Source organism: Carassius gibelio, chromosome B20, assembly GCF_023724105.1.
Source record: "Carassius gibelio isolate Cgi1373 ecotype wild population from Czech Republic chromosome B20, carGib1.2-hapl.c, whole genome shotgun sequence".
Classification (NCBI taxonomy): Eukaryota; Metazoa; Chordata; class Actinopteri; order Cypriniformes; family Cyprinidae; genus Carassius; species Carassius gibelio.
The window spans coordinates 17,757,601-17,776,882 of NC_068415.1; the positions used below are offsets into that span (position 1 = coordinate 17,757,601).

Consider the following 19,282-nt stretch of genomic DNA (forward strand, 5'->3'; position numbering starts at 1 on the left):
GCTTTTAGTTTTTACTTACTAACCATTCTTTATTAGAGGTCACAATGATCTCATTCCATTGAATTTATGCTACAGCTGTGCAAAAAATCTAATGCGATTTTCATGCACATCTCGTCAGTTGATGGGCTCCTGTGATTAGTAAGATATCTCCAGCATGTACGTTCAGATCAGAGTTACCAGGTTTTCACAACAAAACCTGCCCAATTACTTCTAAACTAGCCCAATCGCGTTTCCGGTGGTTCCTCTATAAAAATTGTGTTGAATTGCCTGCAATTTACGCATGAAAATTGCGTTAGATTTTTTGCACAGCCCTCATTTCTGCATTGACCACGCCCCACTAAAAGCTGAGAGGATTGGTTGATGACTTTAAATGCTCAGAAAGTGATAAATCTATTCAGTGGCAATCTCATCCACTTTGAGGACATCATAAGGGGAAATTATCTGTAATTTCAGCAGATGACAGGTCTTCGATCAAATTACATTTTATTATCTCAACTCTTGATCCATTGAATGCATTGCATGTCAGACTTTCAAAGACAAAAATCTGAAAACCCCTGAAAACGTATCATTAATTAATAATATTAATGCTGACAATGACAGATGTGTAAAGTTTAGGAAAGTGTTTCTCATGTCTGCTTTCATACCTGTCCAGCTTTGCTGAAACGATGACCAGCAAGTATCATGTGGAAGGCAAACTTCCTCACCATAGGGCTGCGCATATTAATGAAACAGTGAGCCGCCTGCTCCAATAGGAGTGCGCTCCGCAGATCAGAGTCCTATCAGAGAGAGAGAGAGAGGAAGTGATTTGAATTGGCAATTGGTCTAGCCAAAAGAGTGAGTTTGAAATGGGAACACTTGTTTGAAATTGTACACTTCTAAAACATTTGGTTTGGTTTTGATACAGAAACGCTGTCAGCTGGGACTTGAGCTCACCTCACTGGTCATCTTGATCAGAAGTGTAGCAGCGTCTGAGTATTTGGTCTGACTCTTCAAAATCTCAGCACTTAAAAGACAACACCTCTCAGCCAATAGCATGTTTCTGTGACATAAACATGAAAAATAGTCTCATACACGCATCATATGCATGCAGGTTTCCAATGAAATCTGAATGATCTCTCAAGTACTTATGCAACATAAACTGATGTCTGATCAACGAACAAAGACGCAAAGACGCATTTTGGTAGATCAGGGGCGCATTCCCTTCAAAAACAAGTGTTATCCACAGCGTCTTAAACAGCTCAGATGTCGGGAGTAAATAATGACTGCTATGTTCATTTTTACATTGAACTATAAAATCAGTCACTTAGGAGTCGATCTTGTCTACATCTGCTCTGGCAGTGAAACAGTGGTGGACTGAACAAACATTTATGTTCAAAACTTGTAAAAGTGCATTTAGCATCCGATGACCTCTTTAAAAAATAGAAAGAAAAAAAAAACATACAAAACAAACACTGATGATGCTTAAGCAAAGAATAAACTAAAACTAATTTCATTTATTAATTTGTTGATTTAAATTACTAATGGAAATGGTAACAGTACTAAACTTGTTTTTAAAATTTAGTATGAAATACTGAAGCAAAAACTGGGTAGTTAATGTATTACAACACTCGAAATGAAGCAAGAACTAATATTAAATCTTAAATTTAAAAACATTAGATTTACTTAATTTTGTTTTTAAATATTTTACATTTTAAATACTAAAAACACTATGTTACTATATAGTATATAAATGGGGGTAGGAAGAAAATAATTCCATATGAATCAACGAAGCAGTAACATGTTACAAAACCAAATACATGTTCTTACTTGCACACATCTCTGTAGGTCTGAATGGCCGTGTCCATGTAGTGGGCTGGGTACGGCCTGGGAGCCCCACTTTGCAGAAAGGCAGCGACAGCAGCCATCTCCTATAGACACAGAGACAGTAGGCATTCAGTCTGAGACGAGTTCAATCAGTTTTACTCTGATAACCCACAGAAACAGCGCTAGAGTCCCTAATCTCACGCAGTTATGAGTGCTGTGTGCGTCTCACCAGCGCTCCAGCAGCATACAGCATGGCCTGGTCAGAGAGGAAGTCCTTCTTGGCAGTGTGGTAGCAGTTGTAGGCCAGCTCATAGTGCTGAACGAGGAAACAGAGGTCGGCCATCTTCCTGATCTGAAGCTCTGGGGCCTCTGAGGGATAGCTGATGTCACAGGGGTCAAGAGTCAGATGAGAACAACAAAAACGATTCTATTCGTACTTCAAGTCACTTACAGCAGCCCTGCAGTGTTCTTAAGTTCAGCAATACTCTTCTCTGGGACCTTCCCTCCACCAAACAACTTCTTCGTGGCGGAGAAAAGAGATCGGCTCAGACCTTTTCTTGAGACAAGCTAGAATGAGAAATTGATAAAGATGAAGAAAATGACAGAGAAGTTCAAAGTTCAAGTTTTAGAAATATATAAACAATATATATATTTTTTTCTGCAGTGTTTGAGTGTACACAAATAAAAGCAGTAGTGCTGCAACGATGTGTCGACGTCACCGATCATGTCGACTACAAAAATACGTCAACGTGCGAGAAATGCGTTTGTTTACATCTCGCGTAATGGCATACTGGGAATGGAGAAAGTTGCATTCTATCACAAGAAAAGAAGACCACTGTTATCAAAAGTATGGAAATTCTTTAAACAGATGAATGGCCCTTTGTTCACTTTGCAAAACCGACATGGTGTACCACGGCAGCACAACTGTGACGCGCCTGGAAAAAACGAGCGTGTCGCGACCGCGTCACTTCCATTATGAGCGCGCTTATCGCATGCCTACATTGGAAATAACGAACTTGAGCGCGCAAAAGATGTGACATGTGAACGGCCACTTAAAAGACAACAGTCACAAACCACAGAGCTACCCCGAATCAGCTCCAGATCTCTGGAAACCATGCTAAACCATAGCAGAACCCTGACTACATTTTACGGTTTGTGATGCTAAAGAACATTTCATGACGTCTCAGACAACTTATGGCTACTGTGTTTTAATTATAAACGCTATCATAAACTCATATTTACCATGGTAAAATAATTTTCTTTGCCTCTATTATTTTATACTGTAAAAACTTCCACCACATTGGTTGAAAATGAATAAATGTTGAAATATTATATTAGAAGTTGTACTTATATTTTTTTGTAAAGTTATCCAAAGGATTCATTAGCTAATTAAAAAAAAGAACATTAGATTAATTATTTATTGTAATAAAAATAATCGTTAGATTAGTCAACAGAAAAAAATAATCGTTAGTTGCAGTTCTAAAAAGCAGACCTTTCTACAGTGATGCATTATTAATAAGACAATAAGTGTTTAAAGTTGATTCTGCTGGTATAAGTGAAGTGATCACACATGCACGCACACACACATAAACACACTGGTCCGAATACAATTTTTTGAGCTTCGAAGCTTCGGTAGTAATCAACACTGAATATATGAATCTTCGGAGGGGCTGAACATATTCTTCTCTCTAATAAAGGCAGGAATCTGTGTGTCTGTCTGTCTTCTTGCATTTATATTATGTCGATAAGCATTCATCCGATCGACTTCACGCGTGGCAGCTGTGTTGCTGTGGACCCAAGGGAGAGCAGTGTCGAATTTTGGTGCAATATTAACAAGTGAAACGTTCAGAATGAATAAACTTTTAATAAACTACAGAACAGCGCGAGCCAGACACAGGCAGGGCTAATATGCACTAAGAACGGACATTGCACTAGTGATACAAAACACACGTCTGTTAAGAGCAATACTTTTAATATAGACAAACTATTATTAGGCTGGGCTACTGTAGGTTTTTTTTTTATTTATTTTTTTAATGGCTGCCATATCCGCAAGTATTTTCCAAGCAAATTAAGTGCACGTTTTTAATAACGTGTAAAATTACTGATTATGGAAGATAAAGGCAGCTTGTTTTTTTTATACCAACAATATACTTTAGGCAAACTACTTACAGAACTCGGGTGATTTTTCAAACTTGATGTGCTGTTGTGGTAGGCCAGTTTCAAATCGCATTTCACACTGCCTTTATCTTTATGTGCTGCATGATTGCGTGAATATTTCTGAGCGGCAAAAGCGATAGATCTGTAAAGCAATATATTGTGAGAGGGACGTGTGTTACTGCGTCCCATACGACTCAAAATAATAAACCATAAAGTTATCAAAACAATGTACTCCACTGTGTTGAGTGAGAGCGCTTCTCTGCCGTCTTCATGTGCTATCTGAATTTTTCTTATTTCAGCTTATAGTATATAAGTCATGATTTCGAGCTCGTTGCATTCTTTTCTGTTAAAAATAGCAGTTGATAGTGGTTTGTGAATGCTGATGCTTAACCTAAATAATTTGATCGGGAGCATCCTCTCCTCTGACCCATGATTTGTCTGTATGTGTATTCAGAGCCAGTGAGCAAGGGACTTTCATAATAATAATAATATAAAAAAACTGCATTACCACGCAACAAAATAATTATCGTCATTAATCAATTAACTTGCCCAGCCTTAATACATATATAAAATATACATTTTTATTTATTTTTTTGATTAAATAAATGCAGCCTGGCTGAGAATTCAAAACTTGTAAATGTGTAAATCTTACAGCCCCCAAACTTGACATCATCTCAAAATACACAAGTAAAATACACAGCTTCTAGGAACAGCAAAGAAAGAGTCAATCAATTCAGAGACTTGAGATGAAATACATGGCTGGTTTGTGTTTATGTACCTGGTCGTTTAGCTGCCGTATGTTCTTCTCGATGTGCGGCAGTAATCCTCTGAAGGTGAACTCCTGGATAAACTGCCGGATGTGGTCGTGGTCGTTCAGGGTCAGGCAGGTTCCTCGAGGGGTCGGGGTGGTGTTAGAGATCACGCTGCCCGGTTTTTCAGGCCTCGTCACATCCACATTGTTTACAGACTGACTGGAATTGTTGCTAGGGTAACCGGAATCAGCGGGCTGGTCCAGCTGCAGAGGATGAGTCTCTGAGACGCCGTCTGCAAACACGAGAGGAACATCTAATCAACAGAAGACAATCATTCAATCAATCTCATCAATATGAGGTTTATAACCAAAATCCCTGATAATGGGGTTCAACTGCGCTGGACTAACCTCTAATGGAGGGATCAAGACCATCTTCCTCTGCGCCGATGTTGTTTTCCACCGCATTACTCACTGCAGATTCTTCATATATCTCCTATAAAACGTCACCAGGGATGAGGAACATGTAATTTAGCTGACCAAAATAAATTTTCCAAATTCAGAGAAATTTAACAGTGATACAACATAGTAATTCCACAAGGCCAATACATGTTGGACGTAGCAAATAATTTCAGTTATTATTCATTTTTATGTCATAAGTCTCTAACTAGAATAATGAAAATATAAATAATGAAAGTATGAACATTTCATTACTCATAATAAGGGCAATTTAACTTTAATTTTATTGACCACGGAGGAAGAACACTATAAAATGTATATTATAATGTGCAATTACTTAATTTTATATAAAAATAAAACAGTTGTGATTTCTTCCACCATGTTCTATAAATGTAATTTATTAAAAATAAAAATATTGCATTAAACTTTCACCCTCGATCTGTAAGGTTTCCGTTATCATAACTTAATTTTTGGCCACAATAAGCTGCTATGTGGACCAGATTTTATGACGATAATCAGAAGTGTATGAGTTGTATGTTCAGAGCCTGAAGTGTAGTTGTGGCACTCACAGGGTTGTGTATGCTGCTCTTGTGTAAGTACTGACTCCAGGGGTCCGGCATCTGTTCGTCCGCACCAGTGCTACCACTCCTGGAGTTTATCTTGAGCAGATAGCAGCCCTGAGTACCATACCGCTGTTTCATATCCTCGTACACAGAGTCCGCCCTGAGAGATGCAGAGACACATCGATGCTTGTTCTATACCATCATAAATATATATGACAGCCTAATCTTTCTCCCCACATTCATCTTATCTTCTATTCATCAGACCTTGAGGCTGCAGGCAGCATACGATTACTGTGACTGGCAACTGATCTACATGCAGAGAACTCTCTGAGGAAGAAGTGGGTGACGTCAAAAATTAATATTCATTGAAAAATGCTTTGCAAATGCATTCATGTTGCTTTTTAAGATTCATTATTATTCTACTCATACTACTTTCTCTAATTAAATGTATGCAATTACAAAGGAGAAGCAGAAATGTTTTCTCCTGACATCACTTCAGCTGTAATCCCTGAGGCAGTGTTGGATATATGTTTCCAGTGTTAATCAACTCTGTTCGTTTAATTGCAGAATCAGAACTAGCAGTTGGAAGTTGCTGGAACTGCATTCAAAGCATGTATGATTCACTACATGTGTTCAAGATAATTTCAGACATCAGCTACATTTGAAAAGGTTTAATTAAGAATTATTTTCCATTGAAAGTAACGATGATGAATCTTAAGTGAACGCATGCTCACGTGCAAATGCACACAAAAACACGAATAAAAGTTATTAAAGAACAAAAAGTTATAACAAATATTTTGTCGTTTTTTATTCACCTTGATGTAATTTCTGGACAAATATATTTGTTCATAGTCTGTAATAATGCTTGATCCAGTGGAAAAAGTCCACCCCACTGTTGTCCTCTCACATCAACATTTTATAGCTAATTGACTCATATTTTAGCCAGAAGCAATTATTTAAAATTTTAAATGTCTTAATTGTGGAATTGTTTCAAACACACAGCTTTGCACTTCACAAGATGTTATTGATAGATAGAAGTTGTATGAATTGTGGATTATTGTGTTTTTATCAACTGTTTGGACTCTCATTCAGACGGCACCCATTTACTGCAACAGATCCATTGGTGACCAAATGTTGCACTACTAAATTTCCAGAATTTTCTTAAGAAATAAAAAAGTAAATATTTCAAGCATTACATTTCTTACAAACTTCTTAAAGGGATATTCCACCCTAAAATGAAAATTTGGTCATTAATCACTTACCCCCATGTCGTTCCAAACCCGTAAAAGCTCAGTTTGTCTACGGAACACAATTTAAGATATGCTGGATGAAAACCAGGAGACTTGAGACTGTCCCATAGACCAAAGGTTCATAAAAAGTATGAAACGTGGTCAGAATACTCCATCTGCCATCAGACATGCAATCTGGGTTATATGAAGCGACAAACATTTTGTAAGCGAAGAAAACAAAAATAATGACTTTATCAATCATTCCTTTGTCAACGATCTCCTCTGTCTCACTCCATATCACTTTCACTTGATTTGAAATAAAACAGCGCATCCGCTGCACAGTGATATGGAATGACACAGAGGAGACCGTTGACAAAGGAATTATTGATAAAGTCGTTATTTTTGTTTTCTTTGCTTTAGACTTGTGCCGGTATTTGGTAATGCGATATATCACGGTAATGAATATGCACGATATTGTTATCGATATATCGATACTGCTGCTTGAAAGACGCTTGTGTGCTCCGATGTAAACAAGCATGCATGAGAAGCACACAGGGGGAACACGTGAGAGACGCGCTGAATGAAAGCACATTCACTCTTTGACAGCAGACGGCGCTAAAAAGCAGCCCTTACCCTGGAAACCCCATAAATAAAGCAGCTGTGCTACTTTCTAAAATATATTGAAATAATTTTAAATAGCCATTCAGATTTATGGATTCACTATGATGATCATCACAGCACGAAATACTTAAATATTTAGACTTAATAGCTAATTCATTTTCAAACTTTTTATTATTTTTTTTTTATTTTTTATCTGGACTACAACATGCCCTAGATATTGTTTGAAAGTGTTTTTATTCTTTATTGTTCAGTCACACTTTAAATTAAGGCATCATTAGTTAGCAGTTAATTCACCGGTTAACATAAACTGCCAATGAAAAACTCTTTCATTAATCTTAGGTATTACAATATTTAATAACACGTTGTTAAAATCTAAAATTGCAATTGTGTTATTTAATGAGCTAACATGAACTAATACTTGTATTTTATAACAGATTAATAACTTCTGGAGCAAATGTAGCTATTGCTCATGTTAATGTTAATGGCTAACTAATTAAGTTTTACCTAGTTAAGTGATACCTATGGGTCTTTATAGTTCTTTAATCTGTGTAAAACTTTTAACTTTATATATTTTTCTGTATTGCGTTATTGTATTTAAATGATCAGTTATTTTTGTTTTAAGAAAAAAAATATTTAACCTGTTACACATTTTTATGACCACTTTTTTAAATGTAAATATCAATACCGTGATAATACCATATACCGTGATAAAAGCATTAGCAATTAATCGCAACAGGAAAATTTGATACAGGCATATCCTTACTTCGCTCACAAAAAGTATTCATATAACCCAGATCGCACATCTGATGGCAGATGGAGTATTCTGACGATGACTTTTCATACCTTTTCTGGACATTAACACTGTTATTTAATTGGCAGTCTATGGGACAGTTTCAAGCCTCCAGGTTTTCATCCAAAATATCTAAAATTGTGTACCAAAGACAAACAGAGCTTTTACAGGTTTGGAATGACATGGGGGTAAGTGATTAACCACCAAAATGTGGGGTGGAGTAACCCTTTAAAATGTATCTCCTTTTAAGGGTAGATTTTCAGTGAATAACACCTTCAAATTAAGATGAGGCTGATTAAATAATGACAGCATTCACATTTTTGGGTGAACTTTCCCTTTTACAATTATGTGTGACAGTTTGACAGTGCAAAAGTTTGAGAAAAAAAAAAAAGAAGAAGAAGAAAGCATAACCCAGGAAACAAGCAACACAGGTATAAGAGAAAACTTAAGACACACACACCTCTCCTCATCTCCTTCACTGATATCATGGAGCAAGACATAATATTTGAGCGTGTTGGGGATGAACCATTTGGGATGAGTGTATTCCCCACTGTGCTGGATCCTGTGCTGTTCCTGTGACAGCTTGAGGAACTGTTCTGTCGGCACCGCCTCACGGGACGACACCACCAACATACCTGCAGCCGAGTTCAGGAGATGTCACAGAATACAGATGAACAAAACTGAGACTGACAGAAAAAGGGTGCTATCCTGTGCTGTACATATTTTTTAAAACACTTAAATCAAAAATCTGGCCAGACTGGTTAAAAAAGTTTGAATTTGACTGGTTAAAAAGAGTTTGTTAAATGCAGAGTTGGTCATTAATAGACAGTTTTTCTTGCAATTTTATTAAATAATTTACTATAGAAAGTATATTTCATGACATTTTATAGCAGTCTTAGTTGAACGTTATATATGGTTTAAATTTCAACACATCCCTCGTGGTAAAGAGAGAGGAAAAACACAAGCATAAAAAGAAATGGGGTAGAGTTATTAGCAAAGAATCTGGAAGGATACAGGCCAGGTAGTGGTTGAGAAACTCGTGCTCTGATGCTGGCATGGACTGCAGGAAGTTCTCCCGATAAGTCTCAAACCACGGTGTTGTTGCTGTAAGATAAACACAAAGAAATATTGTCTTGTTCAGAAACAAGATTATTACGGCCCGCGTGACCAGTCCTCCAGGCAGAAGAGGAAAGAAGCACATTATGAAAGCCAAGGCGAATAGAAACCCCCCAAGAAATGCAAGAAATTATAACAGATCACATTTTACAGCAAGACTATTTTACAGCAACATAACAGAAATAAAATCAAAGAACGTTTCAATCCAACAATCTTTACCAATCATTTATTTAAAAGTAAATACAGTTCTTCCCAAAAAAAAAAAAAAAAAAAAACAATAATTATCCTTCAAATATCAAGCATAAAGATAAAGCAGTTTTTGAAAAAAAAAAAAAAAAAGGCTAATGATTGCGAAATAACCAGCGACTCTCTGTTGCACATCACATGAGTGAAAAATATCGTGGGCAAAAAAAAAAAAAAATAGTCTCCTGTGTGGATTCAAATTTACTAGATTTGTCCTACAGAAATTCGCACTTTTAATCACTTTGAACACTTAATGATCTAATTAGCATTCAACCTTTTTTGAAACAGGATGTTCAAAACAGGTTGAAACATAAGTATTCATGATCAATTTCCCCCTTTTAATTCTTTCCTGCAATGAGGGGAAGATTGATTTGTATTAGCTGAGTTCCTTGACATTTCATCTCAATCAATGGCCCCCTCAGAATCAGTCATGGTAATAAGCAAACGGTGTGATGCACTTCGCTCTGGCAGCCTTACGTTCAATTCTTTATCTTTACAGAGAGGTTTAGAGCTTGTACACCATATCTACACAACAAAACAGGCATCTTTGAAAAAGTGTTTTGCACATCCTAAATAAATGCATAATGAAGAAATAGTAAAGAAAAATCCAAACATTTAAATTATCAACTAATTTTTAAGCATTAGTGTGCTAATGCAGTGTTTACATTTTTATTTAATTTTGTATGCTACAGAAAAAACTATTAATTGTTTAACTGATAGATACAGTACAAAACAGATACAAATACAGTAAAAAAAAAGAAAAAAAAAAGAAAAGTGGTTTAAACTGGTTTAACACTGCATTATGTCACTTTACTGTAAAATAGTCATTTATTGTTTTGAGGTAAAAACTTTGAATTACCATAAACTTTGTTAAAAACAGTAAAAGGAAATTACCAGAAGTCACTGAATAACAAAAAAAAAAACCAACAACATACAAATACATAATTTATCTAAATTTTGCTTCTTTTTATTGTCATCAGCAATATAAATCAGGGTGTTTTGTGATATATCCTACACTATTTAGTAAATGTTTATTGAATTGTTTGTATGTATGACCCTGTCTATATATGAGTATTGTCCTTGTTCTGGCACAAATATGCCAACCACAATACTGGAAACATTGTTACAGTATTTTTCTGAATTTCTGGCAACCACAGTTGCTTTTAACTGAATGTAACAGCAAAAAGAAACAAATATTTTACATTAAATCAAACTGATGAACTTCATTAAAATTGATTCTGCTTGAATTCAGAAAAAGTGCATGTAAAGTCAATCTCTACTTCACAGCAAAAGGAATGATGGCTCTGAAGAGGAAAAGAAACTAGACTATAAAGTGAGACAGAATGGGTAAAATGACTCATTGAACTAAAATCTCCCAAACAAACTGAACCCTTAACATATCTGAAACACTTAAATTTCAGTCAAAACTTATTGGAACTATTTATATGTACAGTAACTGAAGAGATCGCCAATCCATTGTTAGACAAAGTTATGAACATGTCTAGAGAATTTCAGCACATTGAGTCTCAAACACACAAAAGCCTAAAGAACCACCACCAACATCCTGAGAAAGTGGAGGAAGCTGGATTGGATTGGAAAGAGGAAAGAAGATTTAGTGACAGTTCTGCTACAGAGCGAGGCGGGCCGGGAAATGATGTGGAGAAGGCGTCTCATGTGCCCATCAGGGGAAGGAAGGGAATACCTGTGTAGTACTTGGACGAGCTCAGCTGGGTGAGGGTTTCTTTCCAGTCAGAGTACCAGGGAACGCTCGCTTTGACCGTGCGGTCTGAGAGGAGAAGAGACAGGCAGTCTGGTTAAAGCTCACTGACGGGAACCACAGAAGCGTAAACCATCCAAAACACATTTTATTTCCTGTGGACTATCCCTTGCTGGTGCTACTGAGTGGAGCCAGGGTTAATTTGCATATTCATAGATTTGCATTTAGTAAACGAGGAGTGTAGAGTTACATTCAAGCTATTTTAAGGCTTGAGAAGAAATACAATTTCACAAGAAAAAAACAAGATTAAAATATGTAATTTAGAAGGACAACATGTTTGACTACAGGGGAACTTTAACAGAGGTGAACTTCGACAATTAGGGCTGGGCGATATATCGAACGATAGGATCACGCGCATCTAGTCAGTAAATCTGGTCCGCTCAATCGCCATCACCTGCTTTCAAACGGAGCGGCATTTAATAGACAGAGCCGTAGATCACTGACAATTCATCTACGATAGTTAACGCAATATTGCGTAGCTTGTCAGTGATGGTGACTGAACATAATCACGGAACCCGATTTACTGACTAGATGCGCATGATCATATCTTTCGATATATCACCCAGCACTATCGACAATGTGTGAAAGGCAATCTACTAAATGTAGGAGAATCAAGTAGACTGAAAAATGACATATAATGCACAACATGTAACATACTTCGCCCTTGAAACATACATAAAACTAGGGGTGCTCCGATCACGATCGGCCGATCGAATTAACCACTGATTAGAAAACTGGCTTTACTGAGGAGATACGCATAACGATCGGCCGATCGTGATCGGAGCACCTCTACATAAAACAAACTACTAGTACCAGTTCTAGCAGAAGCAAAGGTAAAAATAAATAAATAAATAATGGATCTGGATATTTCTAAAGAAATCTATTGGTCAGAGTGAATACAGCACACACACTGCAAACCAATACTTTAAAATCAACATGAAAGACCAATCACAACCCCTCTTCCTTCCATAAAGTGACACACTTCTGAGAGAAACCGAACGCTGTATGTTAAATTTAGAGTGCAACGTCCTTTGTTTTGTTCAGAATGTATTGGACTGTCAAAAGCAATCAGAGCCCTGAAAGTAAGTTTGCAGATTGTGGATGGGATGATCGTTTTGTTTAAGAAAGCAGCCTTTATTTAAGTCTCTACCTGCTGGGAACTGGAATAATAGTTTAGGCTCCAGGTCAAGTTCACTTTTTAAAAGCATCTTTACACCTTGAAAATTTAACCTATCATTCATTTTGTTAGATTTCTTTATTGTACATCTGTACTATTTTAGAGAAGATGCTTTACCAAGCCTAAAGCAATGCCTAATAGCTACTTGGCTATTGGTTAACCTTACTTTAGCCACCCACCGGTCCTAGATGACATCACCTAAAAAGAAAAGTAATTTCAGCTGGAAGATGTTTTTTTTTTTATTATTATTAAAATTTGTGTTTTTTTTTTATTAACAACAACAGTGTTGATACTGTTCCCTCAAAACAAATTAAACATTATATTAGCGTTTTTATTAATTGAAACAAAGTTGATGTCAAATAATTATATATATATATATATATATATATATATATATATATATATATATATATATATATATATATATATATATATATATATATATATATATATATATAAATAATCTTAAACTTAAATGTTGTCTCAGCTACTAACTGAGATTTTAATTGAAGTAACATTAATAAAACAGAATGTGAAAAGTTCCTAAAACTTCAACAAATTAAAAGTAAAAATATTAAAGTTTTAATAATAATAATAATAATAATAATAATAATAATAATAATAATAATAAAGCTTACTCAAAATATTAAATTAAATTATAAAATTATTTAATGTTATTATAGCTTATTTATTCATAATATAAAAAGCATATTATAACAGTACATATAAAAGTAAAATAACTGTCACAATAAGAACAGGAGTATGTTTTATGCATTAAGTACATAGGAACAGTTTTGATTTCATGTTAAATTTAGAGCATAGAGTTTTGAGACTTTAGTTTAGTAGTCAAACCAACCAACCGTGAAGTTCACATATTCAAGTATGCTAACGCTGCTGTTTGTTGCATCTTGACTCTGTTCTCATATTCAGGTGCAATATGTTCATTCAGTTAAAAGGAGGATGCTTCTGGTCTAGAGAGGTGTGTTAGTGTCTAACTCTGAGAGGTTTGTTGTTAGGCCCACTCAAGCGAAGGGTACAGCAAAGGGACAACGTGAGGGACGGGCTCTACTGGGAGCCTATGATCTGAGAAGGGACCAAACACTTCACTTAACGGCACAGCATAGCTCACGTGTGTGACCTGGCATACACACACACCAGAGGAAAACATGCGTATGAGGGTCAGAGCTCTTACCAAGAATTAATCCATAGGAGAATTTAGAGAATGAAGAAAAAAAAAAGAGATCAGAAACGATAAAACAACTGTGTAGTGCAAACCAAACCCTTTAATTTCATAGACAATTACAACATTTCATTTCTCACTTTTCCCCTTAAGGGCTCTGCTGCCCTCATCAGGTGCTGACATGAGAAACAAAAATGAAATGAATCTCATGCAAAAAAAAAAAAGACAAACTGATATTAATAATGTATTCAAAATTTTTACAAACCCCTCCAACTATAATTACCTTCTTTTTTCTTTTCTTTCTTTTTTTTTTTTGACATTGAGATTACATTTTTCTGTCCAGAAAAAGTTACACACCATTTCTTTATTAATTTTCATATTCCTTTCCTAAAATGTTTACACCCCTCCCACCCCTGCAGAATCTATAATTAGTCTTTTAGTCTTTTTTTTTTTTGAGAGAGAGATAAACCATTTTTCTGTCCATAAGAAACTAAACATTTTTTTATTTACTTTTATTCCTTTTCTAAAATGTTTACATACCCCCAACAGAAACTATAATTATTATATATTTTTAAATAGATAAGTGGTTTGCATTAAAAAAAGTATAAAACACCAAATTATTTGTTTATTTATATAACTGCAGACCTTAAATACTATAACATCTGTATGAATAGTATAAAATCCAAATATTTCCCATTTTCTGCCATTACTCTGGAAATTAGAACTATTATTTTTCTGTGCATCACATCACTGTATATTGCAATATATATTGCTACCATAATTAAGAATATTGTGTTTGCTTCTATTGCCCACCGATTGGTAGCATACATGTAAATCCACAGGCAAACAGCTGAATAATAGTCACATGATCACCATTTTGGAGATCCTGCAAGGGCTACATAAAAGTATGCTGCATTATGAAACAATCCCTCAGTTCCCATTTTTGTTCACTTTAGGGCATTTCCACTTTCCTATTGTAAAAATGTAGCAGTAATATAATCAGGTCCTCTACAGATGTCCCCAGGTGAAGTTAAAGTGAACAGAAAACTCTTTGCAAGCGCTTACCGCTGATGTTGAGGTCGTAGTCTCCGGCCGTGATGACATTGGCGGGCGACCCTTCAGGAGGCTGGCAGACAGAGACCGTCTGGCTGAGGAGTCTGTGCATCTCTGGGGTCTGTGGAGGCCGTGTGTTGATCCCAGTCACGCTGATCCGGAGGCCCTTCACCACAACCACCTGGTTATTGGGGTCCCGCAGGTGACCTACAGTTCAGTAACAAAAGAGAGCAAAGAAGAAAAAAAAAAAAGATGATGAACTGGCTGATGTCAAATTAATAATGGAGCTGCTTATTCTGCTTAAGCTTTTTTCTAGGTTTTAGAATTAAGCTGATGATACACAGGGCAACTTTTTTTGAGCAACATTGCTTGGGCACTTTCCCAGTGAGAATGGGTAACACATTTCTATATATGGATACTTTAAATCAATCGTGGGCACTATGTCTCACCTAGTTGCTCATTGACGCCAACATTAACCAAAGTTACCCAGCAATATCACTTAAGAAGTTGCCCTGTGTATCATCAGTCTTAAGGCCTGTTCACAACTTCACACCAAGAACGATCTCTATAAAGATAACTATATTAGCACATCACACATCCACATCAGAAGACGATATCATCAGTTTATTCTAAGCGCATTCTTGAGCTTGTGATAGCAGGATTGATTCTGATTGGTTGTCGATGTTTGCATCTTCATCAGCTACCAAAAAAAAATAAAAAATAATAATAATCTGCTATTCTTTAATACGGAGAAGGATTTTTAGAACTATATCGTTATAGATCTGTTTATAGTTTTGTTCTTGGTGTGAAAGGGGCTTTACATAGAATCCAATACTGGTTCAACCTGGACCACAAGTACTTTATCATTAATGCATATTAAAATAATTGTTTTACATAAAAAGGAACTGAGCAAAAGTTTGACCTTTGCAATGTCTCTAATGCTCATCAAGGCTGCATTTTTTTCTTTTTTAAAATACTGTAAAAACAGTAATATTTTGATTTTTTTTTTTTTTTTTTACAATTTCAAGTACCAGTTTTCTATTTAAGGTTTTCTATTAATATATTGTAAAATGTCATTTATTCCTTTGATGCAAAGCTGAATTTTCAGCATCATTACTCCAAATTGAAAACAGCTGTTTAATACTTTTGCGGAAACCATTATGCATTTTCTTATGTAAATATAAAGTTCAAAAGAGCAGCAGGGGTTTGAAATAGAAATCATGTTTACCATAAATATCTTTAGTCACTTTTTATTAATTTAATGCATCCTTGCTGAACGCAAGTATTAAATATTTGAGCTGCGTGTTTGAACTCCACTATTCACATGATAAGCATGACATAAATAATAAAGATGAGACTTTGCTCCTCTGCTGCCAAGGCATTCCTGAATAAATCACATCACATCATTGAGGGACACACACACACACGCGCGCGCGCGCACACACACAGACACACACAAAGAGAGCAGTGTGTTCATTTGGGTCAACCTAACTGTGTTACCAGCTTTTTCTACAAATCCATAACACTGCATCAAATGCAATGTGAGAAATGGGTTTTTCTTAGTATCTGAAAGAGTTTTCTGATGACAAGTGTATCAGTGAAGTCTATGACTGATATGAGAAGTCTGTGTCTATTGTGCTATACAAAATGTGCCATGTTTTCCCACAACTGCATGATTCCTGAAAGACTAATATTGTTAATAAATGGAGGAATTCTAAGATTTCAGTCAATGAATGTGATGATGTCGCTCAGACAGGAATTAAAAGCAGTTCAAGGAACAAAAACTGAAACAAATGAAATAGGAAACACAAAACACATGTCAGTTGTTCCAGAGGAATATGGAACATGATTAGCTTTTCAAATGTCATTATTGGTTAATAAAGTTATTTTGTTCAAATATATATTTTTTTTTTTTGTAAAACCAACAGTTTTTGTCCACGTTTCACTGTCAGAATTACATCACTTCCTATTTACAAATCATTTTATAACACATGCTCTTATGAAGAAAGAGTTATTTACTTTCAAGGCACACGTTTATCACAATATTATCACAAAAAGTTTTTATTTTTTTCCTCAATGTTTATCATTTGGAAAGAACACAAATATATATATATATATATATATATATATATATATATATATAATATTTCTCTCTCTCTCTCTCTCTCTGAGCCTTGGGCTAATAGGAACACTTCTTTTTATAAGAGTGACTAACATTTTTAATGAACCAAATAAAATGGAATTGGTTAAGTTTATGAACTAATACTTTCAGCAAAGATGCATTAAACTGATCAAAAGTGACAGTAAAAAAGTGAAAGTGTCTCCACAAATATATTAAGCGACTGTTTTCAACATTGATAATAATAATAAATAGGTGCTAAATCATCATATCAGAATGATTTCTGAAGGATCATGTGACACTGAAGACTGGAGTGGGTGAAAATTCAGCTTTGATCACAGGAACAAATTACACTTCAAAATATATTAGGTAGAAAAGTTACATTAAATTTACAATATCACAGTTTTTACTGTATATATTTGATCAAACAAATACAATATTGATTAGCATTAAATGCTTCCAAAAACATGAATTAATAAAATCAAATTAGCACCAATAGCCTCGCATGCAGTGTGCCAACATATGTGATTCATATGTCTTTTACTTCCTGTCAACTCTTAAAGTGAAAAATAAATATTGTAAAAAAAATTATAAAACCCCAAACTTTTGGTCGATTGTGTATCTTGGTCATTCACTGACTACTGTGTCACTGTACACAACGGCAGTTTCATAAGTTTAGCCAGTTGATCTGATTGCCTGCCTCTTTAGGATTATCCCACATCCTTTAAAAGATACAGGCTGGTGATTAACAGCACAGGTCAAACACAGAGGGAATCTAACCCTCACCAATACAGGCATCCGATCTGTGCTGTGTCTGTCTAAGACTTGTGTCACTAAATGGTCAGGTGAGCGGAAATCAGATCAGATTTCACAAACACAGAGATCAAATTCAGATAAATATGGTCTGAAACCCTTCCCATTATTTAAGTGAGGATCAGAGCTGGATTACGAAATGAGCAAGAGGACCTTAGAGCATAGGGCCCCCGGTCTCACTGTGCACAAGACCCTATGTTTCTCAACACAGAGAGAATTTGCTGACCATTAGAGCCCTCTTAGGTCTGGGCCACCTTTATTAAACACTATTATTGAACGTGTTTCTCAAAAGCTAGTTAGCTGTCAACCTAGACGGATCTTGTGGGCACATCTCTCAAAACTTAGCGAACTGCTTATTTAGACAGCACTTTTGGGCGTGTAGCTGAAAATCGAGTGAGCTGCCTGTCTAAACAGCATTTTTGGCGTGTGACTGAAAACCTGGTGAGCTGCTTACTTAGACATAATTTTCAGTGCGTCTCAAATCCTAATAAGGTGCCTTGCTAGGGAACATTTTTGGGCAGGTCTCTCAAAACCAATACTGGACTGCCTAGCTAGACTTTATTGTTCCCGTCTGAACGTTGTAATTGCACCTGACTGTTTGGGCAATGTCTTGGCAGACAGCTCACTAGGTTTTGAAGAAAGTGTGTATGTGTAAGGGAGCTGACTAACAACCGTTTCATCTAGTGATCATCGGTTGTGGTGGGTGATCCGCGGCTGTCTGACCAGCTGCCCTCTTACCCTCGGACGTCAGGCGGCAGAAAGGCCGCAGCAGCTCGGGAAAGCTCAGGCTGTTTTTGCGGGTCACTCTCTCCGCATCCTCGCTGCACAGGACGGCCACCATCGGCACGAACGAGTCCTGGATGAACTCCTGCACTGACTGCACGCACTGAGCCATGAGCGCGCCTCGTCTGTTCTTCACCGAGCTCACGAATCCGCTCAAAACAAACACCTCCTTTACTGACAGCCAACGGCAGACATGTTGAAATCTACTGCTCCTGCTGATCAATTTTGCCCAGGAAGCTTAGCGGCGGTCAGGTGACTTTACTTCCGCGATGACATAAAAGATCTGCGTCTGCCATAATAAAAGCCTTGCACGGTGCCCTTAATAAACTTTTAACTTTCGGTACAAAATATAGATAGACAAAGACATACTGACTGACAGATATACAATTTAATATAGTGTTGAATCAGCACAAAATAGATTTAAAAGGTTTAAAAAGTGTAACATTAAACTGGGTAGTAGTGTGAACACATATAACATATAAATTACCCTTAACATGATGTTACATTTTATATAATGGATATTTAACGATTTTGCATTTTTATAGATACTGTAAATAGATAGAGATATTTGTATCTATATTGAGTTATATTAATTTGCCCATATTCTTCGTGAACAATGAAAAAATCCACACAGTGCCTGCATAGCAGAAT

The 19,282-nt window shown here is 36.1% G+C and overlaps 1 protein-coding gene across 2 annotated transcripts in view; it reads right to left on the reverse strand.

Annotated features, from left to right (window-relative positions):
* Positions 1 to 18,927, reverse strand: part of LOC127983859 (trafficking protein particle complex subunit 8-like) — a 44,072-nt gene extending 25,145 nt beyond the window's left edge. The window contains exons 1-13 of one of the 2 annotated variants that reach the window (XM_052586224.1): positions 18,587 to 18,927; positions 14,929 to 15,123; positions 11,432 to 11,515; positions 9,385 to 9,474; positions 8,831 to 9,005; positions 5,737 to 5,890; positions 5,120 to 5,204; positions 4,739 to 5,004; positions 2,255 to 2,370; positions 2,033 to 2,183; positions 1,807 to 1,907; positions 934 to 1,039; positions 645 to 776 (exon numbers count right to left, since the gene is read on the reverse strand). In XM_052586224.1, the coding sequence (XP_052442184.1) occupies positions 645 to 776; positions 934 to 1,039; positions 1,807 to 1,907; positions 2,033 to 2,183; positions 2,255 to 2,370; positions 4,739 to 5,004; positions 5,120 to 5,204; positions 5,737 to 5,890; positions 8,831 to 9,005; positions 9,385 to 9,474; positions 11,432 to 11,515; positions 14,929 to 15,123; positions 18,587 to 18,743 (1,812 nt within the window). In that variant the 5' untranslated portion in view covers positions 18,744 to 18,927. The remainder of the gene's footprint in view (positions 1 to 644; positions 777 to 933; positions 1,040 to 1,806; positions 1,908 to 2,032; positions 2,184 to 2,254; positions 2,371 to 4,738; positions 5,005 to 5,119; positions 5,205 to 5,736; positions 5,891 to 8,830; positions 9,006 to 9,384; positions 9,475 to 11,431; positions 11,516 to 14,928; positions 15,124 to 18,586) is intronic. The other variant, XM_052586225.1, reaches the window with a different exon arrangement.
* Between the last annotated feature and the right edge of the window lie 355 nt (positions 18,928 to 19,282).